The 21684-nt window shown below is 37.0% G+C and overlaps 2 protein-coding genes and 2 non-coding genes across 4 annotated transcripts; all 4 read left to right on the top strand.

The window, feature by feature from the left end:
* The first annotated feature begins 5823 nt into the window (after positions 1 to 5823).
* LOC113064366 (protein phosphatase 1 regulatory subunit 26-like) lies at positions 5824 to 13402 on the top strand. The gene is made up of 2 exons (XM_026235129.1): positions 5824 to 5970; positions 8282 to 13402. The coding sequence occupies exon 2, from the start codon at positions 8349 to 8351 to the stop codon at positions 11703 to 11705; it is 3357 nt and encodes a 1118-aa protein (XP_026090914.1). The 5' UTR covers positions 5824 to 5970; positions 8282 to 8348; the 3' UTR covers positions 11706 to 13402.
* A 1237-nt stretch (positions 13403 to 14639) lies between these two features.
* On the top strand, positions 14640 to 17383 carry LOC113064368 (28S ribosomal protein S2, mitochondrial-like). Its single transcript, XM_026235131.1, has 4 exons — positions 14640 to 14717; positions 14953 to 15057; positions 15694 to 15823; positions 16285 to 17383. Exons 1-4 carry the CDS (start codon positions 14678 to 14680, stop codon positions 16817 to 16819), a joined length of 810 nt encoding a protein of 269 aa, XP_026090916.1. The 5' UTR covers positions 14640 to 14677; the 3' UTR covers positions 16820 to 17383.
* Positions 17384 to 20914: 3531 nt separating this feature from the next.
* On the top strand, positions 20915 to 21044 carry LOC113064506 (small nucleolar RNA SNORA17). Its single transcript, XR_003278837.1, has one exon. It is a non-coding gene; the product is annotated as a small nucleolar RNA SNORA17 (small nucleolar RNA).
* A 293-nt stretch (positions 21045 to 21337) lies between these two features.
* On the top strand, positions 21338 to 21473 carry LOC113064505 (small nucleolar RNA SNORA17). The gene has a single exon (XR_003278836.1). It is a non-coding gene; the product is annotated as a small nucleolar RNA SNORA17 (small nucleolar RNA).
* Positions 21474 to 21684: the final 211 nt, after the last annotated feature.

Consider the following 21684-nt stretch of genomic DNA (forward strand, 5'->3'; position numbering starts at 1 on the left):
TAACAATAAACATATTTACTTTTATTAACTAATATAAACAAAATACTGTAATAAATGTGTTGGTCACTCTTTATTAATATTAGTTAATTCATTAATGTTTAATGAAACCTTATTGTCTTCTATATTCAAAAATAATTAGTCTTAAAAGCGAGCATAAATGTTTAAATATAATAATAAAAGAATAATTTTCTTATATTTTATATAGTGATATTTAATTTCACTGCTGTACCCACATTTTAAACATTAAGCGTGTTTTGTTTAAAAAAGACAGACATTTATATTAAAGTAGGTAACACTGTTAACATTATTAACATTATGTTTTTTATAGTTAACAATAAACAATAAATATTTTGATGCATTTATTTAAAATGTTAATGTTATTTCATTAAAAAACTACTGTCCATAATGAATTCATGTTTGTTCACTAAATCTGAACTTAATATACAATTTAAAATCTTAACCAATGTTAACTAAACCTTATAGTAACCTTTTACCAAATAAAGTATCCTCTATATTCTAAGTCTTAAAGCCAACCATAATAATATTTAAAATGTATTTAAATCTATTTAAAAATATGCTTGCATGTTTTATATAGATATTAATATTTAATTTCCTTGCAACACCCATATTTTAAATACTTGGCATGTTTTATTAAATCCGAATATTTATATTAAAATATTTAGATAACACTAACAACTAGAATACAATAGTTAATGCAGTAGGTTTGATTAACTAAAACTAAACAACAATTTTACAGCATTTATTAATCTAGGTTCATGTTAATTTATAAATATACTACTGCTCATTGATAATTCATGGTGGTTCATTAAACATGAACCTATTATACAATTTTAATGTTTAAAAAATATATCAGCATAAATGAACATTCGAAAAACTACCCTAGAAAATAAATGTTTTAAATCCACAATTCATAGTTATTTCATGACACCTAATGCATTCATTAATGTTAATATATTAAACCCAGTATTATTAAGTGTATAAATGAAAATACAAAGTCAAAGTTGTGTGTCTTTTGAAGTTTGTGTGAATAAAACAAACCTTGACTGGCTTTGATGAAGCTGCCTGTTTGTTTGTGTGTGTGTGTGTGTGTGTGTGTGTGTGTGTGTGTGTGTGTGTGTGTGTGTGTGTGTGTGTGTGTGTGTGTGTGTGTGTGTGTGTGTGTGTGTCGTGTGCCCAACTGCAGGGTCAAACACACACATAGGATGAATTTATTCAAAAGGCATATTAACAAAATCTCTGCTGAGTTAAAGGTGCCCTTGTAACCGGGTTTACAGGGACCTTCTGTCTGCAATAAATCACTCCAAAAACATCTATAATCTAAAGACAATTATCAGCAAGATAAATCTGCTGCCGTTGAAAACTTTGGGTCATATTTCATCAGGGGAAACTGGCAGCTCAAACCACAGGGAAACAAACTTGTTTATCTGATTTAGTTCATCGGACATTACTTATTTTGTTTCCCTGTCAATCCTTCACTTTCCACTCTTTTCTCATCATCAGTAAATCAATGGTAATGACGCTCCTGTGCAATTCCTTCATTTTCCCTCACCCTTACACCTCACTTGAATACTAACATGTTCATTTCAATAATCATCACCTTCATCGCTCTGCTTAAAACGTCTCTCTTTCTTCCTCATTCGTTTCACTGATTGACGTTCAGATAAAGGATGAGAGACAAGGGCTGGTTGGGACACTTTACATTCTTTGTTGAATCTCTCGTGGAATAATCATTAAAGGAACAGTGCACCCAAAAATAAAACTAGTATAATACTATAAATAGTATTTTCTTGCAAAACATACTCCAATACATACTTAGTTCAAAATCATTTTTATGGTATACATGAATCAATTTTGGATATTAAGCACATTAAGTGTGTTTTGACGGACTGATTACTGTATGTCTATGAGTAAAATGCTACTTTACTCTAATTAGTAAATTTAATGTGTGTTGGGTCGGTTTGTGTGCATGGTTAATAAATGAAGTGCAAATGTGAGTTATCCAGCAGGAAAGCTTGAATATGCAGATGCTGCAAACGTATAAAGCCACATTCAGCTCTAAATAACTCAGTCAAAATGATCAGAGAAAACGAGCAGACGAGTGACACTGTGTAGGTGCTATAGGCAGACAAGAAGAGACAGCAGGTTAAAATTATAATGACAGCGAAACCCATCTGAATCATCAATCTGAAAATCACACCCTTTCTGTCTCCAGCTCTTTTCCTCCCACACATGCACACAAATACTTTCACGATTCACGCACATGCAAGATCCCAATTTTACATCTTTCATATAAAACTTTTAAACAAAAGATAGCTACATTAAAACAAAAATAAAATAAAAAAATAAACATGTCCCTAGATAGTTAATGTGAACTACAACACAGCTGCGGTTACTCTGCTAAGACACCTCTTTGAATTAAAGGTGATGAAGAGAGGTGAATCATACTGTGTAATTGTTTTCTGGAATGAGAAAACAGCCGGTCTGCCTTGATTCTCACACTAGTAAACAGCGCCACCATGTGTCGCCTACAGACTGCTGCTCCATCCACACAATACAACAATAGCTATACTAAAACTCATTCAGAACAATTGTAATAAATAACTGAAATTAGCCTCATTACATCTTGATCCCTTCTGTTCTATTTACTAGAAATTAACAATTTAAGATAAGTGTGTGTGTGTGTGTGTGTGGGCATGTTTTTGTGACATATATCAGGACACAACTCTGTATAATGACATGGGTATGACACAGGTATTACCAGGAGAGGGTGACTTATGAGGACATAAGCCATGTCCCCATTTTTCAAAACGTTTATAAATCATACAGAATGAGTTTTTTTGAGAAAGTAAAAATGCACAAAGTTTCCTCTGAGGGTTAGGTGTAGGGCGATAGAATATACAGTTTGTACAATATAAAAACCATTACACCTATTGGATGAACACACGTTTCACCAAAACAAACATGTGTGTGTGTGTGAGCTTTATTTTAGTTTAAGTCCCCACAAGCATAGTGAACCAGACTGTGTTTGTGTGTATACTGTACACACACACACACACACACACACAGACAGTCTGGTTCACTATACTTGTGGGGACTTAAACTAAAATAAAGCTGGAATAAAAATATCTTTAGAATTAATATTACTTTTTGTCTTTATTTGTGCATGTGTGTGTGTGTGTGTAGTGCTTTTAACAAAAAAAAATAAAAAAAATGAATAAAAAGAAAAAAGAAAAATACATTAAGTTCTTAAAAGAAACATTTGAATGGTGAAACATGAAAAGAAAATATAAAGATAAAAGCTAATTATAAATATTAATAAAAACTATATTGGAATAAAATTAATTATAAAATAATGTTGCTTTGTCTAATAACTCATGGTGGACGGTTCTAGTCCTGATCAACTATAAAAGTATATTTTAGTAAAAATAATAAGCTAAACTGACAGCAGGCAAAGACTAAACTGTCACATAGCCTACATGAAACAATGTATTGGTGCCTCGATTTTAGGAAAGATCAGATTTATGATGCATATATAGTTGAGCTTGAGTAATGCTAAAGGATCAGCTAGTTCATGTCAGTCTAATGGAAGAGCAGAGGTGAGCTTGAGCCGTTGAGGTGTGAAATATAGAAAGAGCAGAAGGAGAGAGTGAGAAATGAATTCTGAAGATGCTCTACAGGACTGAAGTTACCCACTGATCCACAAAATATGGACTACAGCATCATCTCATGGACCATTTATCTTCCTAATGATTCTAACAAGAATAATGTTGAGATCATTTGCTAATTAAATAATAAAATTAAGATACAAGTGTAACTCAGTGTCATGAATCACAATGATATACGCAGCAGTCTACAAAGCATGACCTGAATCCCATGAATGCAAGAGCCAAAATACGGTTAAATAGTGACCTTCAACATAAATCTGTAGTAACATCAAAATTATGTTATTCATTCTTTATTTCAGAAATAAACATTTAAATTATTTTTTGATTTATTTTTGAATTAAAGTCTTGAACACAAAAAAACTGCTTAATATTTAAATTATTGTTGCCCAGGAAAAATTATAAATTTGATTAAACGCATGGTGCCCTTTTGTCCCCAACTGGGGCATGTTGTCACACAGTACAAGAACATTTTCCTTGGCACTCTTTCAGTTAACCACTGTCAAAAAAATAATAATAAAGAAAAATAGTCAATCTCGATGGTCATGATGGTCAAAATATAGCAAGAAAATATAAATATTGAATTCGGGATATGGGGTTGTGTTAAATTAAATGGGTCATATGATGCAATTTCCTTTCTCTTTGGAGTGTTACAAACTGTTCGAATTCCTCCTTTGCTTACCCTTCCAGAAGAGGACACAACTAGAAATCAGTGGTTAAGTTGTATTTACAACACTGTTCCAGAACAGTTCAACCCAAAAATTCAGATGTGTGCAGTGCATTTTACGGAGGACTGTTTCCTGAACCTGGAAAGGCTGTAAATGAAGGTTGCTTCAATAAAGTGGGGCAATGATAGTCTGGCACTTCTGACTCGCTGCCTATAAGCACATTTTCATTTTTAAAGAATTTGCCACTGATGACTCAAACGTGAGTTTTAATCAGTGTAACAAATGTGTTGTTTGTAAGGGGTTTTATTGTTTTGTCTCATTGCGGAGGGACACAGCATCACAGTATGACAAGGGGAGTTACATTTCCATCACAAGCTTGAGGCATTTGGCCAATCAAAACAGAACGCACCAGATATCTGACCAATCAGAGCACACCTCGCTTTTTGATGAAAACATTCCAGGATTATTCTCCTTATAGTGGACTTTAACGGCTACCAAATGGTTGAAGGTCAAAATTACAGATTCAGTGCAGCTTCAAAAAGTACACGATACCAGACGAGGAATAAGGGACTCATCAAATGAACCGATCATTCATTTTCCTAAAAAAAAAAAAAAAAAAAAAGTTGTATATGCTTTATAAACAGAAATGCTCCCCTTGCACTGCTCTGTGATGCACGTCCATGACTTTAGGTAATACATCATAACATTGAAAAGGTCCTGCGTGAAGTATCCACAAGTACCGACTCAGTATTTACAAGTCGAACGTGCAAAGACTAAATCAAACACCATTTACAAAAATTTGTAATATGTGTCATTGAACATACAACAGCTTTTGAACAGTCCTCCTTCTCCACATTTGTAAACACTGAGTCAGTATACTGGCACCTACTTCAAGTGTGACCTTTTCATAAAAGATCATTTTCAGAAATCCAAAATAGGGGCACTTTAAACAAATCATTAGATCATCATTTGAGCGTATTTGTCTAGATTTATAAACTTTATTCCAGAATTTTGATTTGAATTTATACATAAAAAATAATACACATAAAAAAGGTAATTGTGACTTTTCTTCTAGCTTTTTTCTTGCAATTGCCAGTTTATGCCTCACAATTCTTTTTATTTTTTCCTTTTATTTTTTTCCCCCGACCCACAGTTCTGATTTGTTTTTCTTGCAATAGCCAGTTTATACCTCGAACATATATATATATATATATATATATATATATATATATATATATATATATATATATATTTTAATTCTCATGGCAGAAACGGGCATCCACATTTGCTCAACCAACTTCATGCGTCCTGAACGCTTTTCCCATGTTGTTTTTTCCCTTCACCATTCAATCAAACTAAACCAAAAATCGACGTTTTGTAAAGAAATATATATGTAGACCCAATACGACTACACCATTAATTTCACAACACAATTCCAGTCCGTTCTGTGGTACTGTGTCTTTAAGTGATTTCTGAAGGTAAGTCGGGAGGCAGGAGTGGTGCACGAGACGGCTGCGCGCGTCCGCTCCCGTGTGTGGACTCTCCAAAAAATGTATTAAGAATTGCAAAAGCCGGATTACACTGGAAGATAAACACAACAGCAGTTCATCAGTCGTAAGGTGAGCCTCATCCCTTTATATGTCTCGTGCATGCGGCGGGGTCTCACTTCTGTGATGTTTTTCGTTAGAGGGACACAATACAAAGAGGGTTTTACAAAATGAACCGGCGAGAAGTAAAGAGGCCCCGCGAGCATCTAAGCGCTTATATCTCATGGCGAACTTCAGCTTTGCTCCTTACCTTTTCTTGGTACATTTTAGGATGCTGTTTTATTAAATGTCGCATATAAACGCACGACCACCGAACTTTACCAGAACGGTCTCTTTTGACACTAAACCAGTGTAAACACGGCCGGAGACACCGTGGCCGGCAGGCGGAAGACGCGGGTTCCTCTACGGTGTCTCTTAGCTCCACTCCCCGCTCGCGAGTGCAGGCAGAGCCGCGAGCTTTGGGCAGGGACAGCCCGGTGCGCCGGTGAGACGGAGCTCTGATGGCGGATTGCAAAAGCACACAAAAAACACTACTTTCTCGCATTGGAGTGCAGAGGAGATACAATGTCTCCATTTTTTTGGGAGTTTCATTGTGGCATCATAGTGGAGAGAGTTATTTTGTCCTAACTTACGGGAGTTTATTGTCTCCGAGGAGATGAAGCGTTGAAGGCGGCGGAGGGGCCTCGGTTACGGCTCGGGTCTCGGTGCATGTAGCCTACACGCAGCCTTAAAATTAGCAATGGGACTCGATATGAGTATAGCTATTCTGATTCCTCTTAACGATTCTGATTCGTTAACTGTTCTTTTAATGATTATTTTAGTATTTCGGCGAATTAATATTTTAAATGAATGAAATTCTTGTTCATATTAATTCTTCTCAAGTGATGATATCATTAAACAAACGTAACAAAGCAAAACTATTTGTTTACACGGATTTTTCTTGTGTATAAATACAATTATTCCAATAATTGTTTCTAATTGTGTATCAGATAAAAAAACGACTAAATACTAAAATGCACGTATATAATTTAATTTAATAATTTATATAAAACGCCACTAAACTCATATTTTTGAACACGTTGGCATATGAACAACTGGTCAGTAACTACACTAAGCCCCAAGTACAATTTAACACACTGGCAGTTCTTGGCTAATTAGAAAGTAAAGAAAGTAATAATTCACAGTTCAGTGAGTCAGATTCATTCAGCAAACGCTCCGAATCACAAATGATTCACTAAAAGAATCGGTCCATACGAGTCATTCGTTCGAGGCTCGTACCTCGGACTGCAGTGGTCTCTCTGTGTGTCAAATTATCTTAACCGCTCTTTTGCAGAAAGTGTGACTATTAATGGTAATAATACTATTATAATAGGCCTATACCATGATAATTGTGTATAATAGAATAATAATTTACAGAACATGGGATTTATGCTATTTAGTAGGCCTGTGTTGTTTATGAATGGCCCAAAATTTTTAATATCGCCCCCAGATCCTCCTTGCCTGAGGATGATGATGATGAGGATGCATTTTTGAAAATGAATCGAAGCTGACTTATCTTTTTTCAAAACTCTCTGATGTTTTAAGGGAGTTTTTATTATACCAGGTGACTGATTACTTAGTGTGGTCAAAAAATAGTTACAGAATTAAATGGTTAATTTTTTTTTTTTTTTTTTTTTTTTTTTTAGCATTGTTTTTTCTTTTCTCTGTGACCCAGCCATGACCTATATTTGAGTCGCGGGCCTGCTCATTTGCCTCGGAGGTTTAGTAGTCAAACCATAATTTTTGTACCAGGCTTTAGGAGCCCATAATATGGGAGACTTGGGAACGTTGTAACATCTGTTTGCTTTAATGTCAATAACACAGTTTTTTTTCTCAATTGGTCTTAATATAATTTATTAAGTCTTAAATAATTTACCCCCAAATATGTGCTAACTAATAAAAAAAAAAACAATAATAGAATGTGTTTGACACTCACAAATTTTAAATGTGGGCTTATACACTATCCGATTCCCAAGGTTGTTACAACAAACACTCCTGTGAAAGTTTTGAGCAAATATGCATATTAGATTAAACAAGAGAATCTGCTGATGGTACTAGTTCTGTCATTTGACTTTCAATAACCTGATCGCAATCAAATTATAATCTATTAGTGAAATGGACTTTTTTTTTTTCTTTATCCACTAAATTCTTGTTTCATCCCTGTAGATAATTTCTGTGTGGTTAAAGTAACAATTTTACATCTCTCACCGGTCCTGCCTACCATTAATACTTTTTGAAAAATTAAACCTTGTCAATTTAAAATGTGATATTCTAAACACTGCTTTAGAATTAATTTTTATTGAGGTTGTTGTTGTAATTAAGAATTCTCTTTCTTCAATTTTAGAATGTAAACAAGATCGCAGGTGGAGCTTTCCAATGCACCTACATCCCCTCCATTCTGACCTTCTAGAATGTTCCTGAAGACAGTTCCTCCGGTGGTGACTATTCACTCAGAATGGAGGTCCAATAAGAGCTGCAGCCTGCCTCTCTTTTTCAATGACAGTGCTTCCGACAGCGACCTTGTCTCTGTTAGCAGCACCCCCATCCCACAGAAGATCCAGATGATTATAGAGAGCCTTCACAGCACCCAGTCTTCGGACATGAGCGAAAACGGGCAGACCGAAAAGGGTCAAATGAGACTCATGGACACGTCTGCGAGATCCCGGCGAACAGGGGCGGACACTAAGTTACAGACCACCAGACCAGATACTGGCGATGATTCGGACAGTGATGATTCTGTGGACAGAGGCATTGAGGAGGCCATTCAGGAGTATTTGAAGGAGAAGGTGGACCACAAGCGCAAAGGGGATCCAATCACAAGTTCGACCCCAGCGCCCAAGCTTCAGCGGAGGGAACCAACTGTCCCGGATGCTGCTAAACAACACACACATTCCAGTAATGCTAAGGTGCTAACTGCTAGCAATCATATACAGAGAGCCTTGAGTGGGACGCAGCCCCTAAAAAAGAAAGTCAAGAAGAAGCTAAGCAAAGAAAATCCCTTCAAGAAAGCAGACACGAGTAAAGTTTTGCCTGTAAAAAGTCTTCCCCCTCCCAAATCTAAGAAGGGATCTTCGTCGTCTTCAGAGATGGACAGATCTCCACATCGTCTTGTCATTAAAGAGGAAGAGGAAAGGCTTGATTCGAGCAGTGATGATGGAATTGAAGAGGAGATTCAGAGATTCCAGCAGGAGAAAAAAGAAAAACAGGAAGGTGAAAGAGATGCCCTGAGATCTTCACGACAAAGGGAGGACTCTGAATCGAGTAGCGAAGAAGGTATTGAAGAAGCCATCCGTCGCTTTCAGGAAGAAAAACACAAGCAGAAGAAAAAGAAAAATCCTCTCAAACCTGCTCAACTTGTGCCTGCGCAACGTAGCAGATCAGCCATCACTTCTCCCGAATGCATAAGCACTCAGTCATTCAAAGCACTGTCCAAGAAAAGCAAGAAGAAGTTGATGACCAAGAAGTCTAATCTCCCTACACCACTGGGTGTAAGCCACTTTTTGAACAAGTGTACATCCCAGGGCTCTAAAGTCAAAGGGTGTGCACCACCCCTTTTAAACCCAAAACCAGCCCACACTGAACATCAGATCCATTCCAGTCTCACGGTCAACACTGCTGAGCTGATGTGTGCTGAAGCCATTCTAGACATCTCTAAAACTGTCATGCCCGAGGTGTTTGAGCCTAACTTAAGCATTGCTAACAGAAATGTGCTTCAGACGCCAACATTCCTCACTGTTGCACCATCTGCGGATAAAAGTGATGAAAGCTCTGTTGACAGTGAGGACGGAATTGAACAAGAGATAAGAAAATTTTTGGAACATAAAGCAATGATGAACAAAGAGCTTCCAAAAACATCAGGTGCACCATCGCCAGCTTCAGGAGATCCCACAGCAAGCAAAGAACCAAAGTTGAAGATGAAGGAAACCCAACCGAATAAAGCAGTAAGGCTCTCCCTGTCAAAAAAACGCAAGTTCAAAGAAGAACAAAGCAAACTTTCCAGAGAGGCTGAATTAGTTTTGAATGTTAAAGAGGAGCCTCCAGGGACACCTCTGATTCATAGTTACACCACCAGACTAGAGCTTTTAACCACTCCCACTGTCACATCCCATTCAAGTAGTCCAGCCACCATGAATTCCCCTCCTCATAAGGGTGCAGATAGTAGTGCACCCAAAGACAAAAGTTGCACTTGCAGTATGTCCAGCCCAAAGACTGTGATTGGCTCAGAGAGAAACGAAAGCAGTGACAAAAGCAGCTCCCTGGACAGTGATGAGGATCTAGATGCTGCAATTAAAGACTTGCTTAAGACAAAGAAAAAAGTCAAAAAGAAAGTGAGAGACATGAAGGCAAGAAAAAGCATCAGACCTTCCGAAGAATCATCTTTGGATGCTGTGAAAAAACAAAAGCCTTTAACAGACCAGAAGAGCATCCCACCTTCCAAGCTTGTTAAGTCTGGCATCTTGAAAGGTGGCAAAGAGACACTGAATGTTCAGACTAAAAACGACAAGGGTGATAAAAGCAAAGCAGTTAAAGGCAAATCAGAAATTCAGAACACCAGAAAATCTAAAAGCCATGCACAAGCCGACAAGGTGACTGGGAATGGTGGGGTTCCCAAGCCCCAAGATGTGGACATACCTTCCAGTCCGCATGCAGATGACAATGACAGTTCTGTAGACAGCGATGATAGCATTGAGCAAGAGATCAGGAGATTTCTAGCTGAGCGAGCCAAGGAGTCTGCACCTCTTGCTGCAAACACCAAACAAGAGGAAGGGGCCGTAGACTCCTTGACCTCACCTGCAGAGTCTGATTTTAAACCAGAACCTCAAACGATTGTAAGTGAAACTCCAGTTTCTGCTTCAGCATCAACTTCTTGTAGCCTCTACAAAAGTGAAACGCAAGCAGAATCCATAGACATATGGAGATCCATGGATGCACCTGCAGAACTCAGCAAAGGACCAGTCCTGACACCAGGCAGCTCTTGCATTATGGGTATTAAGAGGACCAAAAGACAAAAATGTGAGATTTCGACTCCAAAGAGCGGCGGCTCCCAGACAAGGAAGGACACTCCAACAAGTCATACCATCAAACCCAACTCCTTCACTACGCCCTCTGTGAGCTCAGAGATACTCCGATCATCGGGTCATCAACACCAGAACCTATTCCTGATGAGAGCCGTTAACAGCAGTATGAGCGACGTCAAGGAACTTTCCTCGGCAGACAGTAATGAGCTTGCCATCAGCCACCAGAGTAGATCAGCTACTAGGATACCTTTGAAGGAAGTAATTAGTTCTCTTTGTCCCTCACCTATCTCAAAACCTCAAATTAAGTCCCCTGCTGTCACCACTGGTGACCTCTCGAAATCGACGCCCCATAGGGGCAGGACAGAGAGACTTTATTTGCAAAACCGCCTGAAAATTGACAGACCCCTTTCAGATAGACCACACTTAACCCCTGCCACCTCGCACCTGTGCCAGCCCTCACCTGTACCGCATGACCACCAGCAAGGCAGTGTAATCCAGTTACAACTGGATCAGGATGCTTTCCCAACACCCTTAGCAAAGACAAACCACCAGCAGGTCAGCCAGATTGAGGCAGTTGAGTCCACTGCAAGTTTAGGAGAAAGACAAAGGGAAGGAGGAAGTGTTAGCAAGGAAGAGAAAAAGCAGGAAGATGAGGAAAAGAAATGTGTTGATGAGACAGATGTAGAGTCAGATGAGGAAAGGAAAGATCAGGAAAAAAAAGACAGGAGGAAGCAGCCCCCAAATCAGTGAGTACCTACCTGTCCTCTCTCCAAACACACACATCAGTTGAGGGAACATGGTCTCCAAAGGCCAGTATGTGTCCATGCTCTTGTTCCATCTAAGATACGAAAGACTTCTTCATAAAATTGTTAATGCCTTTAATTAGAAAGATTGACAGGTATTTTGGTTTGGGGGATCTATGGATCCAAAACTGTGATTTGCAGATATTTTGCAAGATTCCCAACCATACAGCCGAAATTTTCCTTCGGCTATAAGCATCAGTTGTTTTATTTTAGCATTAGCCTGACGGACTGCAGCGTCTCATCCTGCATTTCAGAGTTCCTGTCTTTTTGTATCGTGTTATTTAGGTTCCAAGGGACGTCACTTAAGACTCTGAGTGTACCACATCCTTTTTTGTATGTTTGTACATTTATAAATATATTTAAAGACAGACATGATGTCATGAAAAGAGATTAAACTTTGTTTTTTATTGTTTTTTTGTTGTATTTTCTCTGCAGCAGCTGCTGCATTTTTGAATGGAATCCTGGTTTACAAACTATGCTTTTTGAGAAATCATCATTTGAGACTGCAAAATGTAATTGTAATTAAAAAAAGAAGGTTTACGAGTTTACATGTTAAATAGTTCCCAGGTTAAAATATTTAAAATAGTCTTTTTTTCTGAAATAAATTCCACAAGCTAAATACAACCATGACAATTGCATCTTTAAGTACTTAATTGTATGAAGAACTGCAGAATGTAAAGGGAATGAAAACACTTTTGTTTGCATCAATGCATATTAAGTTATTACTCGTTCACTAAGGGTTCAGCATCATCATTTAGACCCTCGACCTCTGAGAAGATGGTCTGAGTCACTTTTCGGTAATGTTCCTGAGGTTTCTAATTGAGGAAAGTCTCCTCACTTCAACAGTGAATGACTGAGATGGGCCTCATTTGTCAAAACAAAACAAGCAGAATGAATTGAAAAGTCTTTTTTGTGTAAATTGTTCCATTCTATTCAGCATGACAGTCTAAGCAAGAATAGTTAATGAATAATTTTTCAAGAAATTTGTTCTGCTTGTTTCATAAATGAGACCCTTTATGTATTTATAAAGATTGTGTTTGAAAAACATCCATTTACTTTGTATAAAAATTTTACAGAAAAACTCCAGTAGCGGTTAATGAATCCTTTATGCAATTTACAACAAACATATTTTTTTCATGATGTTCCCTCTTAACACATTTTATGTACTTGGGAATTCTTTATATCCTTGTCATAACCAGGTTATTTTATTATTATAATTTTTTTTTTTTTGCAACTACAACATTCAAAGATTTATATCAGATTGCATATTTCAAGGATGAAACATTTATTTCAGTGTCTCAAAATTCAGTCATCTTTCCCTTGTTGCACATTTTTGCATACTTTATGAAATCGCATTTATCACTCCACACCAGTCCCTCCCTCTCATCCCTCTCTTTGCACCTGTTTCTTGGTTCCTGTTTCTGTTGCTTATTCTATATAAGTGTTTCCTATGTGAAAAGAATGTTATTTATTTTTGTTTATTGAAGAGAAGTAAAGACTTGTGCTGACTATGCTGGGCATTGCCAGCTTTCATAAATATTTTGCAAAAAATAAAAAAGGAATTTTTAGTCCCCTGCTCTGTACAGAGAAACAAAACTCAAACTGTATCTCTGAAGATGTATAATAAAAACTGACTTTGAGACACAAGGCTGTATGGTTCTTACACTCTCTCTCTCTGTGTGTGTGTGTGTAAACATGCATGCATGAACATCTGAATTCCTGTACATGTTTCTAATAATTTTCTTACACCACTTCCTCTGTTGTTTCTTAATGTAAAGTAGCTTCCTTTATAACAGATGTCTAAATTAATATATCAGGTCAATATGATAAGCAGTTGTTTTTTAAACTGCATTCTATTATCCTGTTATGTTTTAAAAAGTTTGTTTCTATTGTAAATTTGGATTTTTGATTTGCATGTAAAAAATTCTAGGTTTTTTTGCTGTAGAAGCAAAAAAAATATTTTTGCAAACTCTCAGTGAACACATTCTAATGAAATATAGTTTATGTTGTTTTAGATGTGTCTGCCAAATGTATACATGTATATAACATCAGCAGTCAGATTGGTCGGCAGCTCACAGATACATAAACTGATTGTGTGTGTGTGGGTGTGTGTGTGTGTGTGTGTGTGTAAATCTGTGTCTTTTGTTTGCTCCAGGTCTTTGTACAGCTCTATAGACCCAGGGTTGTTGTTACGTCTATATATCGCCCTGGACACGGATGAGAGGACTCTGAAATTCCAAACCAGGTGTCTCCAAATTCAAAATCAGCTGGAGGTACATAAAAAGAATGTATTAAAAAATCATGCATTTACTTGCACACACACTGATGTAATAGATCTGATTTTTGTACATGTATATATAACTCATGAATAATTTTTTGATTTTGTGTGTATGTTGTAGAGCAGCAAAACAGTCAAACGAAGGTTACAGTTTAGTTTGATCAGATAAATATACTAATTCTGCTCACTTTAATCACACTTTCTTGGTATAGAAAAACGGCTTAGGTTACAGATGTTTATATAAAACGTATTTAGATAATTTCTGGTTGTTAAGCATTAGTGGAACATTAGTTCATAATGTTTTGTTTTATTACAGATAAACTAAAGCCACTGGCAAAAAGAATGAAAAGGGGGTTCACGTGTTCATGAGAATATTATAATATGAAGTATATTTAAAATAATGAATTCGATTTATTTATTTTTTTACTTTTCCTATTACTAATTTTATCGAGCGTTCTTTACTCGTGTTATTTAAATGGTTCAATGCAGTAAATTGTCACCGGTTCATTCAATAAAGTTTTGGTTGGTTTAAAAGAACTGGGTCATTGTGGTACTTGTAGTTCGTGAGTTGTGTGATGCAACGGTTCTATCAGTCTAAAGCACTCTATTACCCACAATCCTCTGCACTCTTCCTTAGACTCATGTGTAGCGGAAACATGGCAGCGGGCGTCTTAAGTGGAGGTGAAATAAAACGTGTTTTTATTTAATGTTAATTTAATTCAGTGTATTTCATTATGTAAACCATATTATAATACAAATCAACAACATAATATAACGTCTTGCAATGATATAAAACATTCCACGTGAAGTCGTGTTTTTTTTTACAATGACTTTCTAAGCAGTTTTGCAATCATCTTTGGACAAAAATGTATGTACGTTACCGTTTAATAAATTAATTGCATGTGATTGGTTTCAGTAAGGCAGGTTCTCCGGGGCCCTCGGTTGCTCTCTGCGGTGTTCTCGTGTCACGGACAAACATTCAGCTCCGCAGCAGCTGCAGTCAAATCAGCGCCAGACACCGGTGAGTTTGTCCAGAGATATGATTATTAAATTCTTATGACACATTCATACAGAATATATTAAACCCAGCGACCTAGAGATATAGTTTGTGTCAGTTTATAGTCTGTAAAAGGGATTTTAACTTGGATTTTGGAGGGTCCGTGTGAAATGATGAGAGGAAAAGCTATATTATAGGTAAATATATATAAAATATATTTAAAATAAATGTACATATTGTTTAAATAAACTATATACAATATAATAAATACATAAAACGGTACAGTACTCTGTAGTACATAAAAACCTAATTTAGAAAATAAATAATATTTGGGATCTGTGACATCAAAAAGATTTAAAAAACCCTGGTATATAAACATTTTGATAGCTCTTTATCCGTGTCATAATATGTCAGCAATCATTGTTTAATAACCATTTGTTGTTTAACTGTTATTACATAAAGGAATGCAGGTGTTTCATATAGAATCAGCTTGCTTATAGAATTATTCTTCTTAATTTGGTATGTAGACTTTAATGTAAATACAGTATGTGCTTGATATGTTTTGTGTTTTTTTTCTGTGCACTATATAAAAACTTGATCCTTATGACAAGATTGTGACATAATACTAATCATTCATAGCTCATATTTGCTTCTGTTTAGCTGTCACAGAGAAGATCCTGAACTTCCCGCTCACTCAGCCGGATTATTTCCACTTGTCTGAGCTCTTCACTATGAAGGACCTGTTTGAAGCCCGGGTCCATCTTGGACACAAGAAAGGCTGCCGGCATAGGTGGGTCATTGACATTAAAGTGCTCACAGTGTGAAATTATGTAATTATTATCAATAATTATAATAATATAAAAAATCGTATTATGATACTTTTTTTTATTTAATTTATTTGTAACTGTGTGTATATGCATATAATTAAGAACCTTTTGTACTTGTATATCTATAAATAGAGAGAGAGAGAGAGTAATGGTTTGAAAAACATGATTTTAAATGTTTTTATTGAAGTTTCTTCTGCCCATCAAGGCTGCATTTATTTGATCAAAAATACAATAAAATTGTGAAATATTATTACAGTTTTAAATACATATTTTCTTTTTGAATATGTTTAAAAATGTAATTTATTTCTGTGATCAAAACTATATATATATATATATATAAATATCTATATATAAATATCAGTTTTTATGACCTCATTTATTTACATGCATATTCCTGAATGCTAATGTGTGTTTCTGTGTCTAGGCTGATGGAGCCATATCTGTTTGGTTCTCGTCTGGATACAGACATCATTGATCTGGAGCAGACAGCAGAACTCCTCCAGCAGGCGCTGAACTTCACGGCTCATGTTGCGTACCGTGGCGGCATCATCCTGTTCGTCAGCCGCAGGCGGCAGTTCGGTCACCTGATAGAGACGACGTCGCGAGAGTGTGGCGAATACGCTCACACACGCTACTGGAAGGGCGGCCTGCTCACCAACGCTCCCATCCAGTACAGCCCCGGCGTCCGGCTGCCGGACCTCATCATTTTCTTTTCCACGCTCAATAACGTCTTCCAGCAGCACGTCGGCATCCGAGACGCAGCCAAAATGAATATTCCCACAGTCGGGATTGTGGACTCTAATTGTAACCCCAGCCTCATCGCATACCCAGTGCCAGGCAACGATGATACTCCTGTGGCCATGGAGATGTACTGCCGGCTGTTTAAAATGACCATTAATAGAGCAAAGGACAAGAGGAGGCAGATGGAGCTTCTTAAGGGTATTTCAGCCTCAGTATGAAGCAGGTCATTGAGAGTCTGTGTGTCTGTTGTCCTCACATAGAAAGTTCAGTGGAAATATGTAACTAAACAAAAGAAACTGCAGTTAAAATTCACATGTATTATTGTGATTAAAGTTCAGTATCTAAAATCTTGAAACACGTGACAATCCTAGAACTATGGAAGCCTATTTTCACCTTGGAATAAAAAAAGGTAATTGCAACTTTATATCTCACATTTGTGACCGTTTGTTCTTTTCTTTTATTAGATTTGTATGATATAAACTCAGAAATGTGAGAAAAAGATAGAATTCTAAGGTTATAATATCACATTTCTGAGTTTGTATCCTGCAACTCGATCTTTTTCTCAGATTTCTAAGTTTCCATCTTGACATTCAAAAAAAAAAAAAAGGTAATCACTCCTTTTTATCTCACAAATCAGACTTTTCTTCTCAGAATTATGCGTATATCTTTTTTTTTTCTCACAATCTTGAGATAAAAGTCTTGTGATCAGAATTGTGAGGCACGGCAGGGTATATTTTCATTTATTTCTTGTTATGTGTACCCAATAAAGATATACAAATCCATAATGCAGTTTTTATTTTAGGTGCTTATGTACATAAATGTCAAGTTTGCAAATTTCTTTCAGAGGCTTTTGTAAATCCGCCTTTTCTGGTCCAGCAGGTTGCCGTAGTTCTTTATAAATATCTTTAGCCACTCCTCTTGACTTGGGTTTGTTCTGTATTCTTTCTACTAACAAGGTGAGAACAATAACTACATAATGCATTAATATATCTCGATTTAACAGTGTCAACTTGGTGCATTCGATTTTATTATGTATACAATTACATATACAGTATCTTTATTAGTACTGTATAAGATCATGTGTATTATTATATTAGTAATGGTTATGAGTTTTTCGTATAGCGTGGTGTAAAATAGTATTGACGATGCAATAATCACAGTAAGGTATGGTCGATTGTTAAGCAGTTTTTAGAGACAACATTGTCACCTTCAGCTTAAAACTGTCTGAAACCGCCCACGTGTTGCGCGCGACCGCGTCAGCCGGTAGTTTAACGCCAAAGCGTTGCTCTGCTGTGCAAACAACCTGAAATCTGCACTTCAGATCTTAAAATATCCAACGGAGCTGTCGTGTTTAAGTACTGTGGGTTATTTTTATTATTGCACACAGGAACGCTGAATGCTGCCTTTTGAGTTGACGCAGCGCGGGCTGCAGTAGCGTGGTCGTGTCAGTAGGGGGCGTAAGCGCGCACCTTGACTGTCTGTCACTCGCTGGAAAGCACTGGTAATAAAGGCCTTAATATGTATGTCTATGACATTGACCCCTCTCTAGTTAGGGGTCTAAATTACAAAAATGAAAAGAACCCCCGCCCCCACCCGAGGAAATAAATCTATTATTATGCTTTAATTCCACTACAGATCCTCATAAATATGTGAGAAACATTTAAAACACAGTTGGCAATTATCTTTAGTTTCTAAATTGTACACAATTTTATACTTTTTTTTTTTTAGATTAAAATGGGTCAGTACATTTAAAAAAACAAAATCAATACTTTTATTCAGCAAGGGTGCATTAAATTTGTATATAAAAAAAAGTAAATGATTTTTGAAGGATCACTGAAGACTGGAGTAATAATGCTGAAAATTCAGCTTTGATCACAGGAGTAAATTACATTTAAAAAATATATTTTTGATCAATGAAATGCAGCATTGGTGAGCATAAGATACTTTGGCGGATCTAAAGATGCCACCCTAAAAGAAAGCCTTCCCACCCCAGTTGGCAGCAACGAATTAAAGGTTATGGCCAATTTGAAAATTTACAAGCGCGAATCTTTCGTGATCCCGCTCCGAACTCCCGAACTGATTCAAATGATTTGCGATCCCCAAACTGACTCAAATGATTCGCGAACCCGCTACGAACTCCCGAACTGATTCAAATGATTCGCGATCCCGCTCCGAACTCCCGAACTGACTCAAATGATTCGCGAACCCGCTACGAACTCCCGAACTGATTCAAATGATTCGCGATCCCGCTCCGAACTCCCGAACTGACTCAAATGATTCGCGAACCCGCTCCGAACTCTCGACTTGATTCAAATGATTCGCAATCCCGCTACGAACCAAGGGGCAAGGAACTCGACCGGAAGTTGAAGTCGGGTGGGGGCTGTCATCTTTTAGCAGAACTTCACTTGCGTTAGCATCCCATTGACTCCCATTCATTTTGGCGTCACTTTGACAGCGAATAACTTTACATCTGAGGCGTTTAAAGACTCTGTTTGTCCATTATTTATTTCTAAAGATACACGACAATATATAAAGGGCTCCATTACCTTCTATGTTACATTATGGCCCCGTAGAAACAGTTTTTGTAAAAATAGGCTAACGATTGCGTCATAACCACTCAGCTCTCTGTCGCATTACCGTACAGACAGGAGGAGAAGCTCGCAAGCAATTAACTTAATATGGCGTACTGGCGTTACATTTTAAAATACTATACAAAATAATTAATCAAAATACTTACTCCTGCTCACTCACGACAAAGAACTCCCCGCTCAAGCTCGCTGTCTCTGCAAGATTAACGATGGCAGTTTGCACGCACAGCTACTAGAAGATTTACATCTGTCAGACAGGTTGCTGACGTCTTCAAGCTTCGTTTGAGTCTGCGCGTCAGAAACGGAAGTGCTAAAAAACGCTAAAACTGGGCTTCATTTGTCTCAATTGAGTTCCAATGGGGTCGCTGTGTCCATTTCTTTTACTGTCTATGCTACGAACTCTCGAATTGATTCAAATGATCCGCGAACCCGCTCCGAACTCCCGAACTGACTCAAATGATTCGCGATCCCCATAACTGACTCAAATGTTTTCAGCTCTTCACTATATTGATACATGATGTAGGCTACACATGTTCACGTCAGCGAGCTATGAGAGGATTTCACCATTTCATTTGATAAAACTATCGTCATTAATTCGTATCGTATACACAGACTGACAGAACGGCAATGTCTTTATGACAACCTGTCAAAATAAAATTTCGGTATAACTTGAAGAAATTAAAACAGAAATATAGTACTATTGCACATGAGTATGCTATACTTCAAGTAGGCCTAATAGCTAATAATAATAGTTAATTAAAAAACACAGAAACTCTGGTTACAACCCACCAAAAAAAAAAAGTTTGGTCTAACTCGAAGAAATTATGTAAGAAATTGCTTAGTAAAATATACTTAAAAAAGATATACTTAAACATTATTTTAAAGGAATATCACACAAGTTTTTATAGAAGTTTTAATTTAAACTTGCCAAAACAATAACACCATATTTTTCAAAAACAATTTCTAAAAGAACATTTGTATATGTGCATATAATGCTTATTTATTTATTATTATTGTCAGCTAATAAAACCTATGCTTCAGGGACCATATTCATATAACATCTAAGGCTAAATGTAGCTCTTGACTGGTTGAGTTAGATTGTGATTTACACTAAACAGTAGAAAATCAGTTGAGTCTCCCCAGCTGGAAATGTCATTGACTATTAAAGTCTTGTGTTTCTTATAATAAACTGACATATTGATAACACTGAACCTTTTATAATGCTCTTAATTACATGTCGATGCATACTGTATGCATTAGTGAGTGTGGTGGTGCTTAGGGGTATGGTCACTTATTCCTTATATGAACTGTTTCAAATGCAAGACACTGTTTGCATGAGATTAAGTTTGTAAATGGCAGCCTGTGTACTTTTGTAGTGTGCACATATATTTATCATCAAACTGTGATAACTGTGACTAAATTCAGTATATATATGTCTGCCATATGTTGCCACCCCTCAAAAATTCCTGCCCCCTTCTCGCCACCCCATCAATATTTTTCTAGATCCGCCCCTGATATATATATATATATATATATATATATATATATATATATATATATACACACAATTTTTATTACTTAAAGTATTCAACAATCTCTCAATATCATAAAACTGCATAATAATTATATACAAATCAGAAAAATATGTTTTTATTGAAGTCTAGCATGGCGTTTCACTTCAGCTGCCATCATGTGGGCAGTTTTTGTGTGTTTGTGTGTTCTGGTTTTGCCCCATGAGACGTAACTCTGGCAGTGATGCCACTGTTGTGCTAAAGGTGGGCAGAAAGAAACTGGCTTGCGATCGACCCTGCTGTCCTGTATGGTGGACCGGGGGCTTGGAGCGAGGCCAGATAACCCAACCCAGACCTCTGTGTGTGTTAGTGCCCATGTCTGTCTGTGAAACCCTTGCCAAATACTTAATTATTCCCCATAAATGTTTCTTTGTATTTGAGTATTGTAGATTCTAACGTGTTTTTGTAACTGTGTGACTCATGAACTCAAGACAGCAGAAGAAATAGATGAAATGGAGCTGCACTTCACATGGGTTGTGACCTAGAGTCTTAAAACAGTACAACTCTGCACATAGGTCAAAGGTCGACTCTGCAGCAAGCTGGAGTAGTAAGTAACACTCACATACACACACTCTTTGTTGCTCCTCGAGGCGTTGCATTGCAGATTAATGTACTGTGTCTGTCATGAGGAAGCAAAGAGCAGCAGGGCACTAGAAACTACACTTTGTACCCACAATTCCACAGTGCAAAGAATGAATGACAGCCCCTACAAACCAGCATGAGACCCTGTTTCAAGCAGGGACATGGGAACTGAGCGTGATCTGAAAGACCTGACAAATAGAGATGGTTTGAATAATAGAGCAAACTTTCCCATTCCCATAAAGCTTTACACAACTGTAATGCTGGAATATGCTATATTTATCATAGTAATATTTTAAGATGAACACTGACTGGACTGAAGCAGCTTAGGTTCACTTGATTATC

The sequence above is a fragment of the Carassius auratus genome, chromosome 46, assembly GCF_003368295.1.
Source record: "Carassius auratus strain Wakin chromosome 46, ASM336829v1, whole genome shotgun sequence".
In the NCBI taxonomy this organism is placed as follows: Eukaryota; Metazoa; Chordata; class Actinopteri; order Cypriniformes; family Cyprinidae; genus Carassius; species Carassius auratus.